The following is a 17,777-nucleotide window of genomic DNA, read 5'->3' as shown; positions in this document are numbered from 1 at the left end:
TGAGCTCAGATCTAGAGGGATGCAGAGGTCACACAGGCTCTTAAGCTAATTATGGGCCCCAGATCACATCAAATTGATGGAGTTTACAGTAATGTTTATACCCCTTCCCCATATTAGGGAGCTACTCTCTCTTCCCTGACCCAGCTTTCTGGTCCTTTTCCCAGCCATGACATCATCTCCCCAGACAATAACTAGGATCCACCTGCATATCAGATTTCAGACTCAGGCTCAGGCTCAGGCTCAGGCTCAGGCAAAAAAAAAAAAAAAGCACTAGTATACCTACAGGCCCTTTAAAATATAACCAAAATATGCCTACTAGCTATCTACAAAATGGAGGGCCCCCCCCCCCAACACTTCATCTGCACTATTCCAGCCTTTAGGTCCATGATTACTCAACAATTTGTTTGGCTTTGTATGTTAACTCTCTTTTCAGCCACCAGGTTCCAGATGCTAGCAGGATGCAACCAGACTTCCCTGGACAGACAACCCCACCACATGTGCCTTGGAGCTCTGCTTCCCCAGAGCCCTTCCCCACTAGGGATAGAGAGAGGCAAGCTGGGAGGATGGATCAACCTATCAACGCCCATGTTTAGCGGGGAAGCAATTACAGAAGCCAGACCTTCCACTTTCTGCACCCCACAATGATCTTGGGTCCATACTCCCAGAAGGTTAAAGAATAGGAAAGCTATCAGGGGAGGGGATGGTATACGGAGGTCTGGTGGTGGAAATTGTGCGAACCTCTTATCCTATGGTTTTGTCAATGTTTCCTTTTTTAAATAAATTTTTTTAATATTATCTTTATTTGATAGAGATAGCCAGATATCGAGAGGGAAGGAAGAGATAGAGAGGAAGAGAGAATCTGCAGATCTGCTTCACTGCTCATGAAGCTTCGCCCCCAACTGCAGTAGGGACTTCGGGCTTGAACCTGGGTCCTTGCACACTGTAACATGTGCTCAACCAGGGGCACCACCACCCAGCCCCCAAGGGTACAACTTCTCACATCGTCATGTAAGTGTCTGCAAGACATTCTCTCCCCCAAACTAGGTCCTTTTTGACTATCATTCCCCAGGACTCCAGTACTCTCCCTCCCTCCCAGCCCTTGCCCTCCTTCCCCAGAGTCCTTTACTTTGGTGCAATACACCATACTCAGTCCAAGGTTCACCTTATGTTTTATCTTAATGTTTACCAGTGAGTGAGATCATCTGGTATTCATCCTTCTCATTCTGGTTTATCTCATTCAACATGATGCCTTTGAGGTCCGTCCAAAACATGGCAAAGCATGATGGATTCATCATTTCCCCCCTTTTGTTGCCCTTGTTGTTGTAGCCTTGTTGTGGTTAGTATTGTTGTTGATGGATGGGACAGAGAGAAATGGAGAGAGGAGAGGAAGACAGAGAGGGGGAGAGAAAGATAGACACCTGCAGACCTGCTTCATCACCTGTGAAGCGACGCCCCTGTAGGTGGGGAGCCAGGGGCTCGAACCGGGATCCTTACACAGGTCCTTGCGCTTTGCGCCACATGCGCTTAACCCACTGAGCTACCACCCGACCCCTGACTTCATCATTTTAACAGCTGCATAGTAGTCCACCATGTATATATGCCATAACTTTCTTACCGGGTTGTTTCTAAGTTTGAACTATTACCAATAGTGCTTCTATGAACATAGGTGTCCATAGGTTTCTTCAAATTGGTGTCTTTGTCTCCATTGGATAGATCTTCAGGAGAGGAATTGTTGAGTTGTAGGATAGGTCCATTTCTGATGAGTCTGCAGGCTGTTTTTCCATGTGGGGTTGGATCAATTTACATTCCCACTGGCAGTGTAGAAGAGCTTCTTTTCAGGATGAATATGGGATGATCTCACTCTCAGGCAGAAGTTGAAAAACAAGATCAGAAAAGAAAACACAAGTAGAACCTGAACTGGAATGGGTGTATTGCACCAAAGTAAAAGACTCTGGGGTGGGTGGGTGGAGAGAATACAGATCCAAGAAGGATGACAGAGGACCTAGTGGGGGTTGTATTGTTATATGGGAAACTGGGAAATGTTATGCATGTACGAACTATTGTATTTACTGTCGAATGTAAAACATTAATTCCCCAATAAAGAAATAAAAAAAAAAGAAGAGCTTCTTTTCCCCAAAACCTTCCAACAGTTGGTGTTTCTGTCTTTTCTAATGCATGGCATTTTCATAGGAGTAAAGTGGCATCTCACTGTTGTTTTTATTTGCATTTCCCTGATCGTCAGTGCCTTTGAGCATTTTATCATATGTCTGTAGGCCTTTTGGATCTCTTCTTTGGAGCTGGTTCTGTCTGTCCTCCCCACAGTTTTTTAATAGGACTGTTTGTTTTTCACTGTTGACTTTGGTGCTACCTTTGTGTGTTTTGGTTATTCACCCTTGATCTAAAGCATGACATGCAAAGATTTTCTCCCGCTCTGTGGGAAATCTCTCTGTTTTTGTGGTGATTCCTCTGGATGTGTGGACCCTTTTTAGTTTGATGCAAATCCCTTGGTTTATTTTTTTTTCTGTTGGTTTATTTTTATTTTCATTTTCTTTGTGATTGGATCTGAGTCAGCAAAGATGTTTTTAAAGTTTACATTAGAAAGAGTTCTGGCTCTCCAAATGCAGGGGAGTCGCTTCACATGCGGTGAAGCAGGTCTGCAGGTGTCCATCTTTCTCTCCCGGTCTGTCTTCCCCTCCTCTCTCCATTTCTCTCTGTCCTATCTAACAACGACATCAACAACAACTACTACAACAACAATGAAAAACAAGGGCAACAAAAAAGGGAAAATAAATAAATATAAAAAAAAATTTTTAAAGAGTTCTGCCAGTGATTTCCTCTAAATATTTGGTGGTTTCTGGTCCAATATACAAATCTTTGCTGGATATGGAGCTTCCTTTTATATGTGGTGAATTGTGGTGGTCCAGTTTCATTCTTCTGCACATCTCAACCCAAATTTCTAAGACTGTTTGTTGAATAGACTCTCCTTTCTCCATTGGAAGTTTTTCTAGAAAGCATATGTTATTTTCAGAGAGATCACCCCAATGTGCATGAGAGAAAAAAAACCCACAGTACTCTTTTGTTCTCTTTTGTTCTGCTTACATGAACTTTACAACTTAGTATTTGTGTTTTAGTTCCACAAGGACTGAATGAGGAGCTTCAGAAACTGTTTAGGGTCTAGGGCCAATAGGTGATAAAAGGGTCTTGAGGAAGTTGGGCAGTAGCGCAGTGGGTTAAGCGCGTGTGGCGCAAAGCGCAAGGACCTGAGTCAGGACCCTGGTTCGAGCCCCCGGCTCCCCAACTGCAGGGGAGTCGCTTCACAGGTGGTGAAGCAGGTCTGCAGGTGTCTATCTTTCTCTCCCCTTCTCTGTCTTCCCCTCCTCTCTCCATTTCTCTCTGTCCTATCCAACAACGACTACAACAATAAACAACAAGGGCAACAAAAGGGAATAAATAAATAAATAAAAAGGGTCTCGAATTTTCAGTCTCTTCACCCCCCACACACATACACATTCTCCTCACATTGTCTGGCGGAAATCATTCTCTTCCGCATGGTTTATTAATCACAGGCAAGGCAAGTGCTGCTCCCAGGAAAAGCCCCACCCTCCTGGCTTTCTCCAGTGTCCACCTGTCACCACAATGGCCTTAAGTCCTGCCTCAAACCAAGTCCGCACACGGGGGTGGGGGCGTCTGGGGGGATTTTTTTTTTAACTATCCTTTCTCATGTGTGACATTATCTCGTGGGAGTAAAGTGGGATCTCATTGTTGTCTTTATTTGCATTTCTTTGACAGTCAGTGACTTGGAGCATGTCTGCCAGCCTTTGGGATCTCTTCTTTGGTGAATATTCTGTTCATATCCCTCTTCCCACTTTTGGATGGGATCATCTTCTTGTTGTTGTTGCTGAGTTTGGTGATCTCTATATATATTTTGATTATTAGCCTTTTGTCTGATATGTGGCATGTAAAGATCTCCCGTTTTGTAAGGAGTCTCTTTGTTGGGGTGGTGTTTTTTTTTATTCTGCTTTTCAATTTGATGTAACACCACTGGTTTATTTTTTTATTTAATCTTCCTTGCAATTGGACTTGTGTCATTGAAGATGCCTATAAAACTTAGATGGAAAAGAGTTCTGCCAATATTTTCTCTAAGTATTTGAGAGTTTCTGGTCTACTTTTAAAAACATTTTATTGATTTTATTTTAATGACAGACGGAGATATACCAGAGCACTGCTCAGCTCTAGTTTATGGCAGTACCGGAGATTGAACTGGAGACCACACAGCCTCAGGCATGAAAGTCTGTTGCATAATCATTATGTTGTTTCTTGAGTGGTAGAGGGGGAGCATATTTTGACAACACTGAAAAACTTCACCCATTGTGGATAGTTGAAGCCATTAATATTCCTTAAAGGAAATTCAAAAACAAAGCACAACAAACCTCTTACGGAGGCAGACCCTTTAGGTGACCTCCCTCTTCTTCCCAAGGCACAGAAAGTGTTGGGGTTAGTGCAGGGAGAGTCAGGCCTGGAAAAACACGGAGAGCCTGGAACACAGACATTTCTCTGTGCCAGGCCTGCACACATTTCAGCAGACCAATGGGAAGCTGGCCCAAATGTGACGTAATAGGGTTTAAGTAAAGGAGAGATGAGGGGGAGGCCCTGCAGGCAGCCTATCTACCTATCCCTGTCCCAGCCAGCTTTTCCTGCACTTTAACTTCACTTCTGCACAATTTCTTTTTTAAAAAAACTTTATTTCTTTAATGTTTTTATTTATTATTGAAAAGAGAGAGAAATTGAGAGGGGAGGGGGATAGAGAAGAAAAGAGACAGAGAGACACCTGCAGCCCTGCTTCACCACTCATGAAGCTTTCCCCCTGCTTAATGGGGACCAGGGGTTTGAACCTGGGTCCTTGTGCACTGTAATGTGTACACTTAACCAGGTGTGCCACCACCTGGCCCCACTTCTGCAGGATTTCTACCTCACAACTGTGATGAAAGAAGTCTACCAACTGGAATTTGTCATGACTGCATGGAGCCTGTCTTGAAATTCTCTCAGGGAGTCCATGATGAACCCCCACAGGAGTGAACTGGTAGTCCTGAGATTCCCACAGTCCCAGTCAGCTTCTCCTCAACAAAAGAACTACAGTCTAGTGGCTGTGCTTGCCTGTGACAACCTCACTGAGAGGGACTAGGAGAAATGTTGGCATTTCTGGCTTAGCGTAAAGGGAAAGGTTGAAGGCAGGGGCCCACTGTGGCTTCCTGGCCCTTGAAGAGCTCTCACTATACCCCCCAAAAAAACCAGTGTCTCTTCTAGTTTTTGATGTTGTTTGTTTGCTTTGTTTTGTTTTGTTTTTTACCAGAGCACTCCTCAGCTCTGGCTTATGGTGGTGCAGGGGATTGAACCTGGGACTTTAAAGTCTCAAGCATGAGAGTCTCTTTGTATAACCATTATGCTATCTACCCCTGCCCCCAAAATCTATCTACCTGCATGAAATCTGTGCCTCTCCTCCAGGGGCTCAAGGCAGCGCCACTTTCATCAGATAAATTACTTCCTGCAAATGTACCAAAGACAAGGCACATCCAGGAAACCAGAGCTTCGCAGACACAAGTTTGCTCTATTTTTCTGTGTTACTTGTCATGTGAAGTATCAGGCCTCAGAGACCAGTGAAGGAAATTCAGTCTTCTACTTCACCCTTAAGAAATTGATGAAAAGTCTGCTGAGTTTGAAGGGATCATGTGAAGTGAGATAAGCCAGAAAGAAAAGGAAGAATATGATCTCACTTGTGGGCAAAACTTAAGAAAAAAGACCAGGAAGGGGAAAGACAAAGAAAAACTTGGACTGGTTGGGTTATTACACCAAAGCAAAGGACTCTGGGGAAGGAGGCAGGGAGAGGGAGGTTTATTTATGTTCCAGTGATGTTCATGTTTAATTGCTAAATGGAAGCCTGTAGGGTATATCACATTTTGTTTATCCATTCACAAGTTGATAAATTGTTGAATTATTTCCAGTTTGGGGCTATTATGAATAATGCTGCTATTTATCACAAATGTGTATGCAAACGTCGTGTGGACATATGTTTCCATTTCTCCTGAGGGGAGGAAGGACTTTCAGTTCCTGGTACATGATGTTGGAAAAAGACCTAAGTTGGGGAGTGAGAGGTTTTTTGTTTGTTTGTCTGTCTGTTTGTTTGTTGCAGATATCGATCATGGTGAGATGCGAAATTGTACCCATGTGGCAGCGACTGTGCTTGTAAACCATTAACCTCCCAATAAAAATTAATTAAAGAGAAGGAGAGGAAGGAAGGAAAGAAAAGCTTTCCAAGAAGAGTTTGGATAACATCTCAGTCCCGGTAAGTCTTTCCTTCTCAGCTAATATGATAAGACTTGCTAAGTTTGGGGGGGTTTTTTGGGGGGTGTTTATTTATTTATTTTATTCATGATTTAATAATGATTAACAAGATCGTAGTATAGCAGGGGTACAATTCATACAATTCCCTCCACCAGAGTTCTGTATTAAATTACTAAAGTCATGTGCCCCTTGGGATATACCAAAAATAGACTTCCTAGCTCCTTCCCACACAAAGACTCTTAGTTTCCTCTGCTCTATTCTTACCTTTAGGTTCCTGCTTATTAAAAAAAAAAAAAAAAAAAAAGTGACCTGCTAGGTTTTAAGGTGACTAAGCACACAGGCACCACTCCCTGAAGACCAACCCCTAACTAGGAGGCAGCAAGTTCATCTGGAAAGGTACTGAGGAGTATTTTGCCAGGGCAGAGCTGCCAGGGCAAGCAGACTGCCCCCAACCTGGGCCTGCTGGACACCCACCTCCTCAGTAACCCTCCTGGTCTCCAGGATTCTCAGCAGCTCAGGAAAGAGTTTATGCAACCAGCACGTGAGACTTTAAATGCAATTTCCTCTTAAGGATTTACTTTCATTTTTTTCACAAGAGATACAGAAAGAGAACCAGAGTGCATCACTCTAATACATTGGCGGCCAGGAATTGAGCTCAGGACCTCACCCTGTAGAGTGCAATGCTTTATCCAGGTGCCACTTCCCATACACACAGAGATGACAATACTTTCCACCAAACCAGCCAGTTTGGAGGGTGGACGCTGAGGCCCACTGGTGCTGGCCAGCCCCCTGTTTTCAGAGGAGAATTAACACGTCCTACGCCGCTGGTGCTGGAGCGTCCCTGGGGCTGCCAGAACCGGCTGGTGACCGCCTGCAGACCCACTCCCTGAAGCCAGCAGAAGGGATACCGCCTCCCCCCCCCCCACTACACACACACACACACAGCTACACACACACACACACACACACACACCACACACACACACACACACACACACACACACCTCTCCCCGAAAGCTCTTCTGGAAGCGCAGGCCCACAGCAGCACCGATGCCCAGGGATGCGGCCCGGTCAAGGGGAGTGCAAGCTGCGGTATCTGAGCCAGGGCTCCCCAGTGGGTCGGGGTGGCCTTGGGAGGAGAAGGGGGCCTACTCCTGCGACTGGCCGAGGAGCCGGGGGTCAAGGTCAGGTGGGGGCCATCGCGTCCCCGGGCTCCACGTGGGGAGCTTGCGGGCGGGCTGGCAGGGCGCCCGACTCGGGCAGCTACCAGGAAATCGCGTCCCTCCGGGCGCTGCAGGTGCGGCGCTGGGGTGGCGGCCAGCGCTCAGGAGGTGAGTGGGGTTTCCTCCGCGGGCACCTGGGGTGCCGGGGCTGGCGACTCGGCTCGGCATGGGGCAGGGACTTTCTGCAAAGGGGAGCGAGGTCAGAGAGGTGGTGCTGCGTTGAGGCTCGGAGAGCAAGGGTGATCCTGACTGGGGGAGGGGTTAGCCCCCCACCTCTGGGAGCTCTGCTGGGGAGTCTCAAGCTTGGGAGAGGCAGAGAGAGAGAGAGGAAGCGGGGCGGGGAACAGAAATAGCAACAAGGTCTGGAAGATTGAGCTCTGTCCAGCTTAGTAGGGGGACCCTGAGGTTGTGTTAGGTGTATGTGTGTGTAGGGGGGGTGAGTGGGGGTGATTGAGGGGAGCAGGAGGAGGGGCGCGGTCCCTCCCTGGCCAGAGGCTAGGGGTGTGGATGACTAGCTGCTGAGCCGAATTGGGGAAGTAGCCTTTGGGAGGACAGCGAACCGAGCATGGGGGTGCTCGCAGGAGGTAAAACGAGGTTCAGGGACCCACAGAGACCTCCCTTGGCCGCGGAGACCCCAATAGTGGGCGGGACCCTGGGGCCAGCCGGAATCCTCTGCCTGTTTTTGCGCGGCTGTGACTTTAAGCGTGCGGCGGGGTGCGCGGGCTCTTTAAGGGGGCTCGGGGCGTGTCAGGAAGTGAGAGCTGGGCCCGCCTCCCCGGGAAGCGGCCTGGCAGGGGGAGCCGGGAGGCTCCGGGCTCCAGCTCCCGCCGGCTCCCTGGAGGCGGTGCGGGCCTGGCCTCCTCCCAGCCCCGCGGACCTCCTCCAGCGTGCCTCCGGCCACTGCAGCTACTGCACCCTGCTTCTCGGCCGCAGGCTCCTCGCACGCCTCCGCCTCTCGGCAAACCCCCCTTCCGTTGCAGCCCCCGCCTCTTCTCCCACCGCTTCCTGGCACCTCTCCCTGCCTCCCCCTTCATCCATCCCACTCCCCTCCCGAGAGCCCCCTCCCCCAATCATCTCAGTCCAACTTTAGCCTGGCCCTCGCCCTTTCTCCACATCCTGCCCCATGAGCCCCCTCAGGGCAGGGGCCGGTCGTGAGAACCACCCCAAAGCAGAAGCGCTCCACCCTGGAGGAAGGTGAGGAGGCCTTTAGCCCACCCTCTCCCCCAACACACAAGTGACAAGCAAGGGCCCCACAGCTGGCAGGGCGCCCAGGGTGACCCGGCCCCCCTGCCACCATGAACAGGGCCCCCCTGAAGCGCTCCAGGATCCTGCACATGGCTCTGATGGGCGCTTCCGAGCCATCCGGGGACGCCGAGACCAGCGGTGAGAAGCCCTTCCTGCTGCGGGCCTTGCAGATCGCGCTGGTGGTCTCTCTCTACTGGGTCATCTCCATCTCCATGGTGTTCCTCAACAAGTATCTGCTGGACAGCCCTTCCCTGCAGCTGGACACCCCCATCTTCGTCACCTTCTACCAGTGCCTGGTGACCACACTGCTGTGCAAGGGCCTCAGCGCGTTGGCCACCTGCTGCCCCGGGACCTTGGACTTCCCAGCCCTGCACCTGGACCTCCGCGTGGCCCGCAGCGTCCTGCCCCTGTCGGTGGTCTTCATCGGCATGATCACCTTCAATAACCTCTGCCTCAAGTACGTGGGGGTGGCCTTCTACAACGTGGGGCGCTCCCTCACCACCGTCTTCAATGTGCTGCTCTCCTACCTGCTCCTCAAGCAGACAACCTCCTTCTATGCCCTGCTCACCTGCGGTGTCATCATAGGTGAGTGCCCTCCACACACAGGGCCCTGGGGAGTGGGGTTGCACAAGGCTAACAGCCCATCCTTGCCTCCTTGGACTTCCTCTATCTAACCCCTACTCCCTGGTTGCAACAGTTCTGTAGGGGAGAACCTGGGCTCCCCCTTGCGGGAGAAGAGCAAAGCACCTGCTTGGGGGAGTCACTAGGCAAGTGAGGGGTCCAGCCAAGGTCCCTCCAACACAGTGGGGTTCTTGATAGTCTACATTTCACAGCAGGACAGACAAGTCACACAGAAGTTAAACAGCATGTACTAGGGGACCTGAGTTCCTTTGAATACAGGCTTCACAAGATTGATGAGAGAGAGAGAGGGAGAGAGAGAGAAATAGACTTTGGGAGGAAGTAGTTGTCTTCCCAGACGTGAGCCTCAGAAAGTAATTACTGATGGGAGTATTGGTCTGCTCACTCTGATGTGTCCCACCTCCATGGCTCAGAGAAGTTAAATTACTTGCGAGGAAGTGGCCTGGCCAATGGCATACTAAGTCAGGTTGTTCTCGACATCTAGAAAAAGAGCTGCACTTTTCAGACAGTAGCCCCTGACTGGTTTGTGTCTATTTCCACTTAAATAAAGAACATTTGCAATTCAGGTGATGTAACCTGATCCCACAACTGTGCCTTTAGGGCCTGCTAGCCACCCCTGGACAGCTATTCCCATTGTCACAGGCTGTCTTAGCAGGTGGCACACCAAGGAAATGTACCCCAGCACCCCACTCCCCCAGAAGTCCTGATGGGCTCCATCCCCCAGGAATGTGATCCTTATTTCAACCTGTTTGGGTTTTTCCTGGCACCACTAAGCTCATCTTCACTGACCTACATAGTCTCCCTTGAGGTGCGCCGGCTGTAGGGGTGGAGAGGGGCCCATCCCAGGCCACCTGTCCTAGAAAATGCGCCCCTCTGACCCTCTGACGGCTCTGGAGCTAGAGCAGGCTAAATTGAAAGTGGGAGTGGGGAGAGGAGGTGAGGTTAGAGTGGCAGGAGCTGCTGAGAGACTGGCAGATGGAAACTCCGCTCAGCTGCTCCCTGCCACCCAGGAGGTCCCAGATCTCACTCTGCCAGGTGCCCCCAAGGTATTTCACTGGACCTGTTCAAGGGGGAGAGAGGGGTGCTGGGGGGGGCGGCAAATTTTGCTGCAAAAAAATAAAGTCAGAGAGAAACTAGACCCAAGTCAGAATAGTAATCAGAGTAGCTTGCTGGTAGAGAGTGAACTTCTGTGCTGGTGCCTCAGTTGGCTGGGCCTGGTGGGCAGAGGGCTGGCCCCCAAACTGGAGCCCCACCCTCCAGTGGTTCCCATTCCTTCTTCCTATGGGAGAAGTGGGGGCTTCCAGGCCACTACTCCAGGCTTCCTGCCTGTCCTCTGCCAGCAGGTCACATGATGCCTTTCAAAGCTACTACCTGAGGGTTATTCTACAGTAAATTCTTGCTGTGGTACCCCCAGTTAAAAGTACATGTTACCAGGAGTCGGGCAGTAGCGCAGCAGGTTAAGCACATGTGGCACAAAGCGCAAGGACCTGAGTCAGGATCCTGGTTCGAGCCCTCGGCTCCCCACCTGCAGGGGACTCACTTCACAGGTGGTGAAACAGGTCTGTAGGTGTCTATCTTTCTCTCCCCCTCTCTGTCTTCCCCTCTTCTCTCCACTTCTCTCTGTCCTATCTAACAGTGATGACATCAATAACAACAATAATAGCTATAACAATTTTTTTTAAAAAGGGGGGGCAACAAAAGGGAAAATAAAGTTTTTTAAAAAAGAAAATTAAAAAAAAGTACATGTTACAATGAGCAAGGACCCCAGGTTCGAGCCCTCAATCCCCACCTTCAGGGGCACTCTTGACTAGCAGTGAAGATGGTCTGCAGGTGTCTGTCTGTCTCTCTCTCTCTATCTATCTCTATATCTCGTCCTCCCCTCTCAATTTCTCTATGTCCTATAAAATTAAAAAGAAATAGAAAGAAAGGAAAAAATGGTCACCAGGAGCAGTGGACTTGTGTGCCGGCACCAAGCCCCAGTGATAACCCTGGTGGCAATTAAAAAGGAAGAAGGAAGTTAGTTCTTGTTTCTGATCAAAATCCAGGTTTCGTTCACTATAATGTGCACACTGTACCCGCTGAGCTGTCTCCCAGCCCAGAGAAACTAATTTTGACCTTGAGGACTGAGTAAAATCTCCAAGTAAGGAAGAAGATGTTTCTGTCCCAGGGAATGAGCAAGGACAGTGAGCCCTGGCATAAAAAATGGAGATGTGGAAGCTTTTGGGGGATCAAGAAAGAGAGATGGGGATCCCCCTGTGCTAAACAGAAGGGCGTGGACAGGAAGGATGGCAGTGGAGAACCGTGAGGGCTCTGTTGAAGTTGAATGGGATGAGGTGGGATTCCAGTCAAACACAATGGGATCTTGAGACCACCGGATTACCTGGCCTACTGGATCTCTTGGATTTTTCTTCCTTGTAATAGGCCCTAAGATTTGCTCTTTGCTCCAAAAGCAAAAAGCAAAGGAGGTGAGATTTGAGTTGAGTGTGTGTGTGTGTGTGTGTGTGTGTGTGTGTGTGTTTCATTCTTTGCAACATCTTTTAAAAACTACGCCAGAGGGTCCCGTGGTAACGCAGTAGGTTAAGCACACATGGCCCAAAGCTCAAGGACCAGTGTAAGAATCCAGGTTGAGCCTCCTGCTTCCCACCCTGCAGGAGGGTCGCTTCACAAGCAGTGAAGCAGGTCTGCAGGTGTCTTATCTTTCTCACCCCTCCCCCCATCGTCTCCCCTCCTCTCTCAATTTCCTCTGTCCTATCCTACAACAACATCAATGGCAACAATAACAATAAGGACAACAACAAGGGCAACAAAATGGGAAAGATGGCCTCCAGGAGCAGTGGATTCATGGTGCAGGTTCCAAGCCCCAGCAATAACCCTGGAGGCAAAAAAAAAACCAAAACTATACAAGCGAGTTATTATCTGTTGCCTAACCCAGTATCAGGTCACGTTGTGCCCTAGAACCATCCTAGGCAGCCCTGTCCCTTGAGGGCATGCTCTCACTCTGACCAGAAGACACAAGACGAAAGCTCCAGAAAAACCCAGCTGTTCACAGTGACCTCAGGGCACCAGTGATTCTGACTCAATGTAGATTCCCATTTGATGGAAGGGAGCCAAGAGTCCTGATCTTGAGTGTCTGGCCCAAGGTCTCCTTATTCACTCAGTACTCACCCTTCAAAGGTTACTTTCCAGATGCCCCAGGCCAGACAGTCAGCCAGTATGAGTTTGCACAGCTCCCAATACTGTTTATGGGCCTCATGACCATTGTAATTAAAGAAGTAATCAAGTAATGGTCTTACTGTCTTTCTCCTCTGCTGGAAACTCAACGTGTGCCCATGTGTGTGCAGCGCCCCCTTCAGGCCCCTGTACAGTGCCTGGCCTGTGCTAGAGACACAAACATTTTGTAGGGAGTACACATCCACATTCTGTGAACTTTGGTGTTCTGGGCCAGGGAGGAAGAAGCTCAGGGCAGCACATATGTCTTGCATGTGTGAGGTAGGTCCAGAGTTTGACTCCCAGCACCACATAAAATGTCAGAGTGGCACCCTCCTGTCTGTCTGTCTGTCTGTCTGTCACCATCTTCTCAAAAAAAAAATGATAAAGAGGGGGCATGAGGTACAGTCAGTTGAGTGTACCATTCAGCATGTGAGGGCCAGGTTCAGGTTCCCCCAGCCATCACGTGGAAGAACGCTTTACCAATGGTGGAGTGGTGCTACGGAGCCCCCCCCCCCCTCTCTCTCTCTCTCTCTGTCTCTCTCTCTCCCCCTCTCTCTCCCTGGAAAAGAGGATAGGGCCCATCTGGAGCAGTGGAATAGCACAGGCAGGAAGCCCTAGGACGAAGGAATGAATGTGAATGAATAGAATCTGGAGAAATGGGGGAGGGGGGCAGGCAGTGACACACCTGATCAAGTGCACACACTACAGTGTGCAAGGACCCGGGTTCAAGCCCCTGGCCCAAGGCCACAGTTGTCTTTCTGTCTCTCTCCCTGTCTGTGTCCCCCTCCCCTCTCAATTTCTCTCTATCCAATAATAAATAAAGCTGGAGAAATGGCTCAGTTGGTAAAATGTCAGACTTCTATTCCTGAGGGTATCTGTTCAGTCCCAAAGGCCACTTGTGCAGGAGTGACACTCTGACCTGTCTCTTTCATTCTCTCTTTCTCTGATTCATATAAAACTCTCTTGTGAATCAAATAAAACAAATCCTTTAAAAAAATAACAATGGAATGGAAGGTGTCTGGAATTTCAGAGGTGGGTGGGGTGTGGGGCTCTAGCCCTGTAATCTCATGATTCTGTAAACCAGTATTACGTCACTAATTTTTTAAAAAAACATTAAAATAATATGTGAATCAGCACTAAAGTCTTGGGCATGTGAAGCGACATGGTGCTGCTACAGGTGTTTCTCTTCCTCCCTCCCTTTCGCCTTGTTCTCCCCTTTGACGCTCTCTGTCTCTGTCAGAAAAGAAAGGAAATTGACGCTCTCTGTCTCTGTCAGAAAAGAAAGGAAATTGACGCTCTCTGTCTCTGTCAGAAAAGAAAGGAAATTGACGCTCTCTGTCTGTCTCTGTCAGAAAAGAGAGGAAAGCGGTCGGTTAGGTGGCTGCCGGGGCCAGTGGGGTTATCATGCAGACACTGAGACCCCGTGGCAAAAAATAAAAATTAAAACTACTGTGCAGCTATTTAACATAATGAGGTCATGTCCCTTTCCACATCTTGGCTGGACCTCAAAGGCATAGTTGAGTGAGATAAGCCAGAAAGAAAATGAATACCAAAAGATTTCACTCATTGGCGGAAATGAAGAGGCAAGGACAGTAAGGGAAAACAGAAGGTGAAACTTAGATGGGTGTGGTGGATTCCACCAAAACAAAGGGCTCTGGGAGCGCAAGAACTGGCGGAAGGATCCCGGTTCGAGCCCCCGGCTCCCCACCTGCAGGGAGCGTCGCTTCACAAGCGGTGAAGCAGGTCTGCAGGTGTCTATCTTCTTCTCCCCCCTCTGTCTTCCCCTCCTCTCTCCATTTCTCTCTGTCCTATCCCACAACAACAATAATAATGACAACAACATGGGTAACAACAGAGGCAACAAAATGGCAAAAAATGGCCTCCAGGAGCAGTGGATTCGTAGTGCAGGCACCAAGCCCCAGCGATAACACTGGAGGAAAAAACAAAAAACAAAAAAAAAAAAGGACTGGGGAAGGAGGGTAAAGGATGGGATGCCGGGGTGCTGTGACACAGTGATGGGAAGGGACTTAGGTTTGGGGGAGTCAGTGTCTTGCAAACACCTGTCACGGTATGATGAGAGGTTGTGCCTATGTGCCAACAACTGTACTATAAACCAGTAACTCTCAATAAACTGTGTGTGTGTTTGGGGAAGAAGGAAAGTGAAAAATAAATAAATAAAATAATTAGAGGGGCTGGGCAGTGGTACACCTGGTTGAGTGCTCACATTACCATGTGCAAGGATCCGGGTACAAGCCTCCAGTCCTCACCTGTGGGGGGACACGTCATGAGCGGTTAAACAGTGCTGCAGGTATCTCTCTGTCTCTCTTTTCTTTCTTTCTTTCTTTCTTTTTTTTTTCCTATTTTGCCTCCAGGGTTATTGCTGGGTCTCCGTGCAAGCACTCCGAATCCACTGTTCCTGGTGGCCATTTTTTCCATTTTATTGGACAGGACAAAGAAATTGAGAGGGGAGGTGGAGGCAGAGAGGGAGAGAGAATAGACACTGTTTGACCACTTGAGAAGTGTCCCCCTGCAGGTAGGGAGCCAGAGGTTCAACCTGTATCCTTGTTCGGGTCGTGGCACTTTGTACTGTGTGCACTTAACCAGCTAGGCCACTGCCTCTCTCTCTCTCTCTCTCTCCCCCCCTCCCCCCTCCCCTATCAGTTTCTCTCTGTTTTATCAAATAAGAAATAGAAAGGAAAAAATAAATATAAAATAATAATATTAATTAGTTAACGAAATATCTCTGTCCTTTCACCCTGCCCACACTCCTTCCCTTTTCTCCCTTCCGCAGGTGGCTTCTGGCTGGGTGTGGACCAGGAAGGGGCCGAGGGCACCCTGTCTTGGACGGGCACCCTCTTTGGCATGCTGGCCAGTCTGTGTGTGTCGCTCAACGCCATCTACACCAAGAAGGTGCTTCCGGCTGTGGAGGGCAGCATCTGGCGCCTGACCTTCTACAACAACGCCAACGCCTGCGTGCTCTTCCTGCCGCTGCTGCTGCTACTGGGGGAGCTGCAGGCCCTGCTCCGCTTCCCGCTGCTGGCCAGCGCCCACTTCTGGGCCACCATGACCCTGGGCGGCCTCTTTGGCTTCGCCATCGGCTACGTGACGGGGCTGCAGATCAAGTTCACCAGCCCCCTGACCCACAACGTGTCGGGCACGGCCAAGGCCTGCGCACAGACGGTGCTGGCCGTGCTGCACTACGAGGAGGCCAAGAGCTTCCTGTGGTGGGCCAGCAACCTGATGGTGCTGGGCGGCTCCTTTGCCTACACCTGGGTCCGGGGCTGGGAGATGAAGAGGGTGCAGGAGGAGCCTGGCCCCCGGGAGGACCAGAAGAGCAGCATGGGGGTGTGACCTGGGGGAGTGGGGAGCCCAGGCTGTGGCCAAAGGGTGGCCTGGGGAGGCTCTGAGTATCTTTTATGTTTGCTGCAGATGCCAGAAAGTTGCCAAACCTGTCTGGACCGCTTTCCTCTTTCTGGGGTCCTGTCCTCCCCAAGGAGAAAGGGAAACAACACACCCCCACCCCCATGAGAATAGCCAGTTATATTCTCCAGAAGGAATGCCAGCTCTTAGGGATAGTCAGAGAGGAGGAGCACCCCTTTCTGCCCCCTTTTCTAGGGCCTTCTACCTCCATGTGACCTTTGGTGTTGGGGCCAGGCCACAATCTTGAAGGGACAGTATTACGAAGCCGTTAGGTCTTCACTTAACACTCAGGGCAGGTGGGGGTGTGACCCCCCCCCACTACCACCACCACCACAGGCCAACTGAAGGAACTGGAGAAACCTTACATTTTGGGGGCCCAGGGCAAACCGCATAGCTTCAGCCCCACAAACCAAACAAGCCTTTCCTTTCCTCCAGAGAAAAGTGCAAAATGAGGTGAGGGAAGGAACAGAGAGATGTCACTGGGAAGAGGGCAAAGTGTCCCTTGTCCCCACCTGACCCTGGAACCCTCAGGGGCTGCTGGGAAATACCCAGGAATGGGGTACCTCATTGGAAGGTGTGGCCACCTCCTCCCACATTTCCAGCTTGTTAGTATGGGGAAACCACAGATGACTGCAGGCTCCGTGGGGCCACAACACCCTGCCTCCTCCATCCCCAACACTGCTTCTTCCTGCTTCACCCCTCTGTACCCCCAGACTAACTGCTTCTCCCTGCTCCTCACACCTGGCTCAGCTGAAGGAACAGCCTCCCGGCAGTGGAACCAGTGAGCGGCTGCTTGTTACTCCCAGTCCTGCCCCATCAAAGCTTCATCCCAGCAAGTCCCAGCTCAGAATCTTTCACCTGGGCTGGGAGTCTGGGGGAGACAGGTCTCCATGGAGCAGGTTCTGTGACTGACTCCCGCCCAGCTCTCTATCCCTGGGGGTGGGCGTGGTAGATAATGACGTTCTCACCTGAGTTAGGGTTCCTGTCCCCTCACCACGTGGTCCTGGCCATAGGGTGCTTTTCACCCCCTCTGTCCCACCTGTCTCCTTGGAATTCCTGATCGTTGTCACAGTGGAGGCTGGGCAGGTGACTCTGAGGTCCACCCTCCCCGTCCCTGCACTGTACCTGGTGTTCTCTAGTGAAGTTGGCAGGGTATGACGCCCTGCGTTCTGTGTGATTCCATTAAACGCTGCAGTAAGCCGTCCTGTGTGTGTACAGTGAGTGAAGTGGAGGCCAGGTGAGGTCCTGGGAGAAGTGGGGTGTCAGTAAAGGGCAGGAAGGTGGGTCCTCACCTCCCTGAGCGCAGCTTCAGGCAGAGCAGCTGCTTAAACAGCCTGGTGTCCGTATAAAAGATTCCAGCAAACTCCAGAGCTCAGAGCTTCAGCACATGCCTCCCCTGCTAAGTTCAACCTGGACACCCTCCCAAAAAATGTGTGGGGTAGCCAACTCTCAGGACACAGTTGAACACACATGAACCCTATGAGCATGTAAGCAAAGACATACAGTTTGAATCCACAGGCGGCTGCAAACCTCAGTTCTAATGCCATCAAATTTGGGGAACAGCAGGAGCCAGCACCCCAGATGCTCTCACAGTCCCACAGCCCTCAGTTCATCTAGACGGCATTTCTTTCTTTTTCACCAGAGCACTGCTCAGCTTTAGCTTATGATGGTGCTGGGAATTGAACCTGGGAGCCTTGGAGC

At 50.1% G+C, this 17,777-nt stretch overlaps 1 protein-coding gene across 3 annotated transcripts; it reads left to right on the top strand.

Annotated features, from left to right (window-relative positions):
• The first annotated feature begins 7,329 nt into the window (after positions 1-7,329).
• On the top strand, positions 7,330-17,280 carry SLC35C1 (solute carrier family 35 member C1). 3 transcript variants are annotated; one of them, XM_007519096.3, is made up of 3 exons: positions 7,330-7,670; positions 8,866-9,392; positions 15,448-17,280. In XM_007519096.3, the coding sequence occupies exons 1-3, from the start codon at positions 7,390-7,392 to the stop codon at positions 16,005-16,007; spliced, it is 1,368 nt and encodes a 455-aa protein (XP_007519158.2). In that variant the 5' UTR covers positions 7,330-7,389; the 3' UTR covers positions 16,008-17,280. The 3 variants fall into 3 exon arrangements, with proteins under 3 accessions (XP_007519158.2, XP_060032522.1, XP_016041936.1); XM_060176539.1 differs by lacking the exon at positions 7,330-7,670 and adding an exon at positions 7,696-8,146; XM_016186450.2 differs by lacking the exon at positions 7,330-7,670 and adding an exon at positions 8,153-8,756.
• The last annotated feature ends 497 nt before the right edge of the window (positions 17,281-17,777 follow it).

The sequence above is a fragment of the Erinaceus europaeus genome, chromosome 17, assembly GCF_950295315.1.
Source record: "Erinaceus europaeus chromosome 17, mEriEur2.1, whole genome shotgun sequence".
In the NCBI taxonomy this organism is placed as follows: domain Eukaryota; kingdom Metazoa; phylum Chordata; class Mammalia; order Eulipotyphla; family Erinaceidae; genus Erinaceus; species Erinaceus europaeus.
The sequence above is the reverse complement of the archived record's forward strand: the minus strand, read 5'-3'. Positions and strand labels throughout refer to the sequence as shown.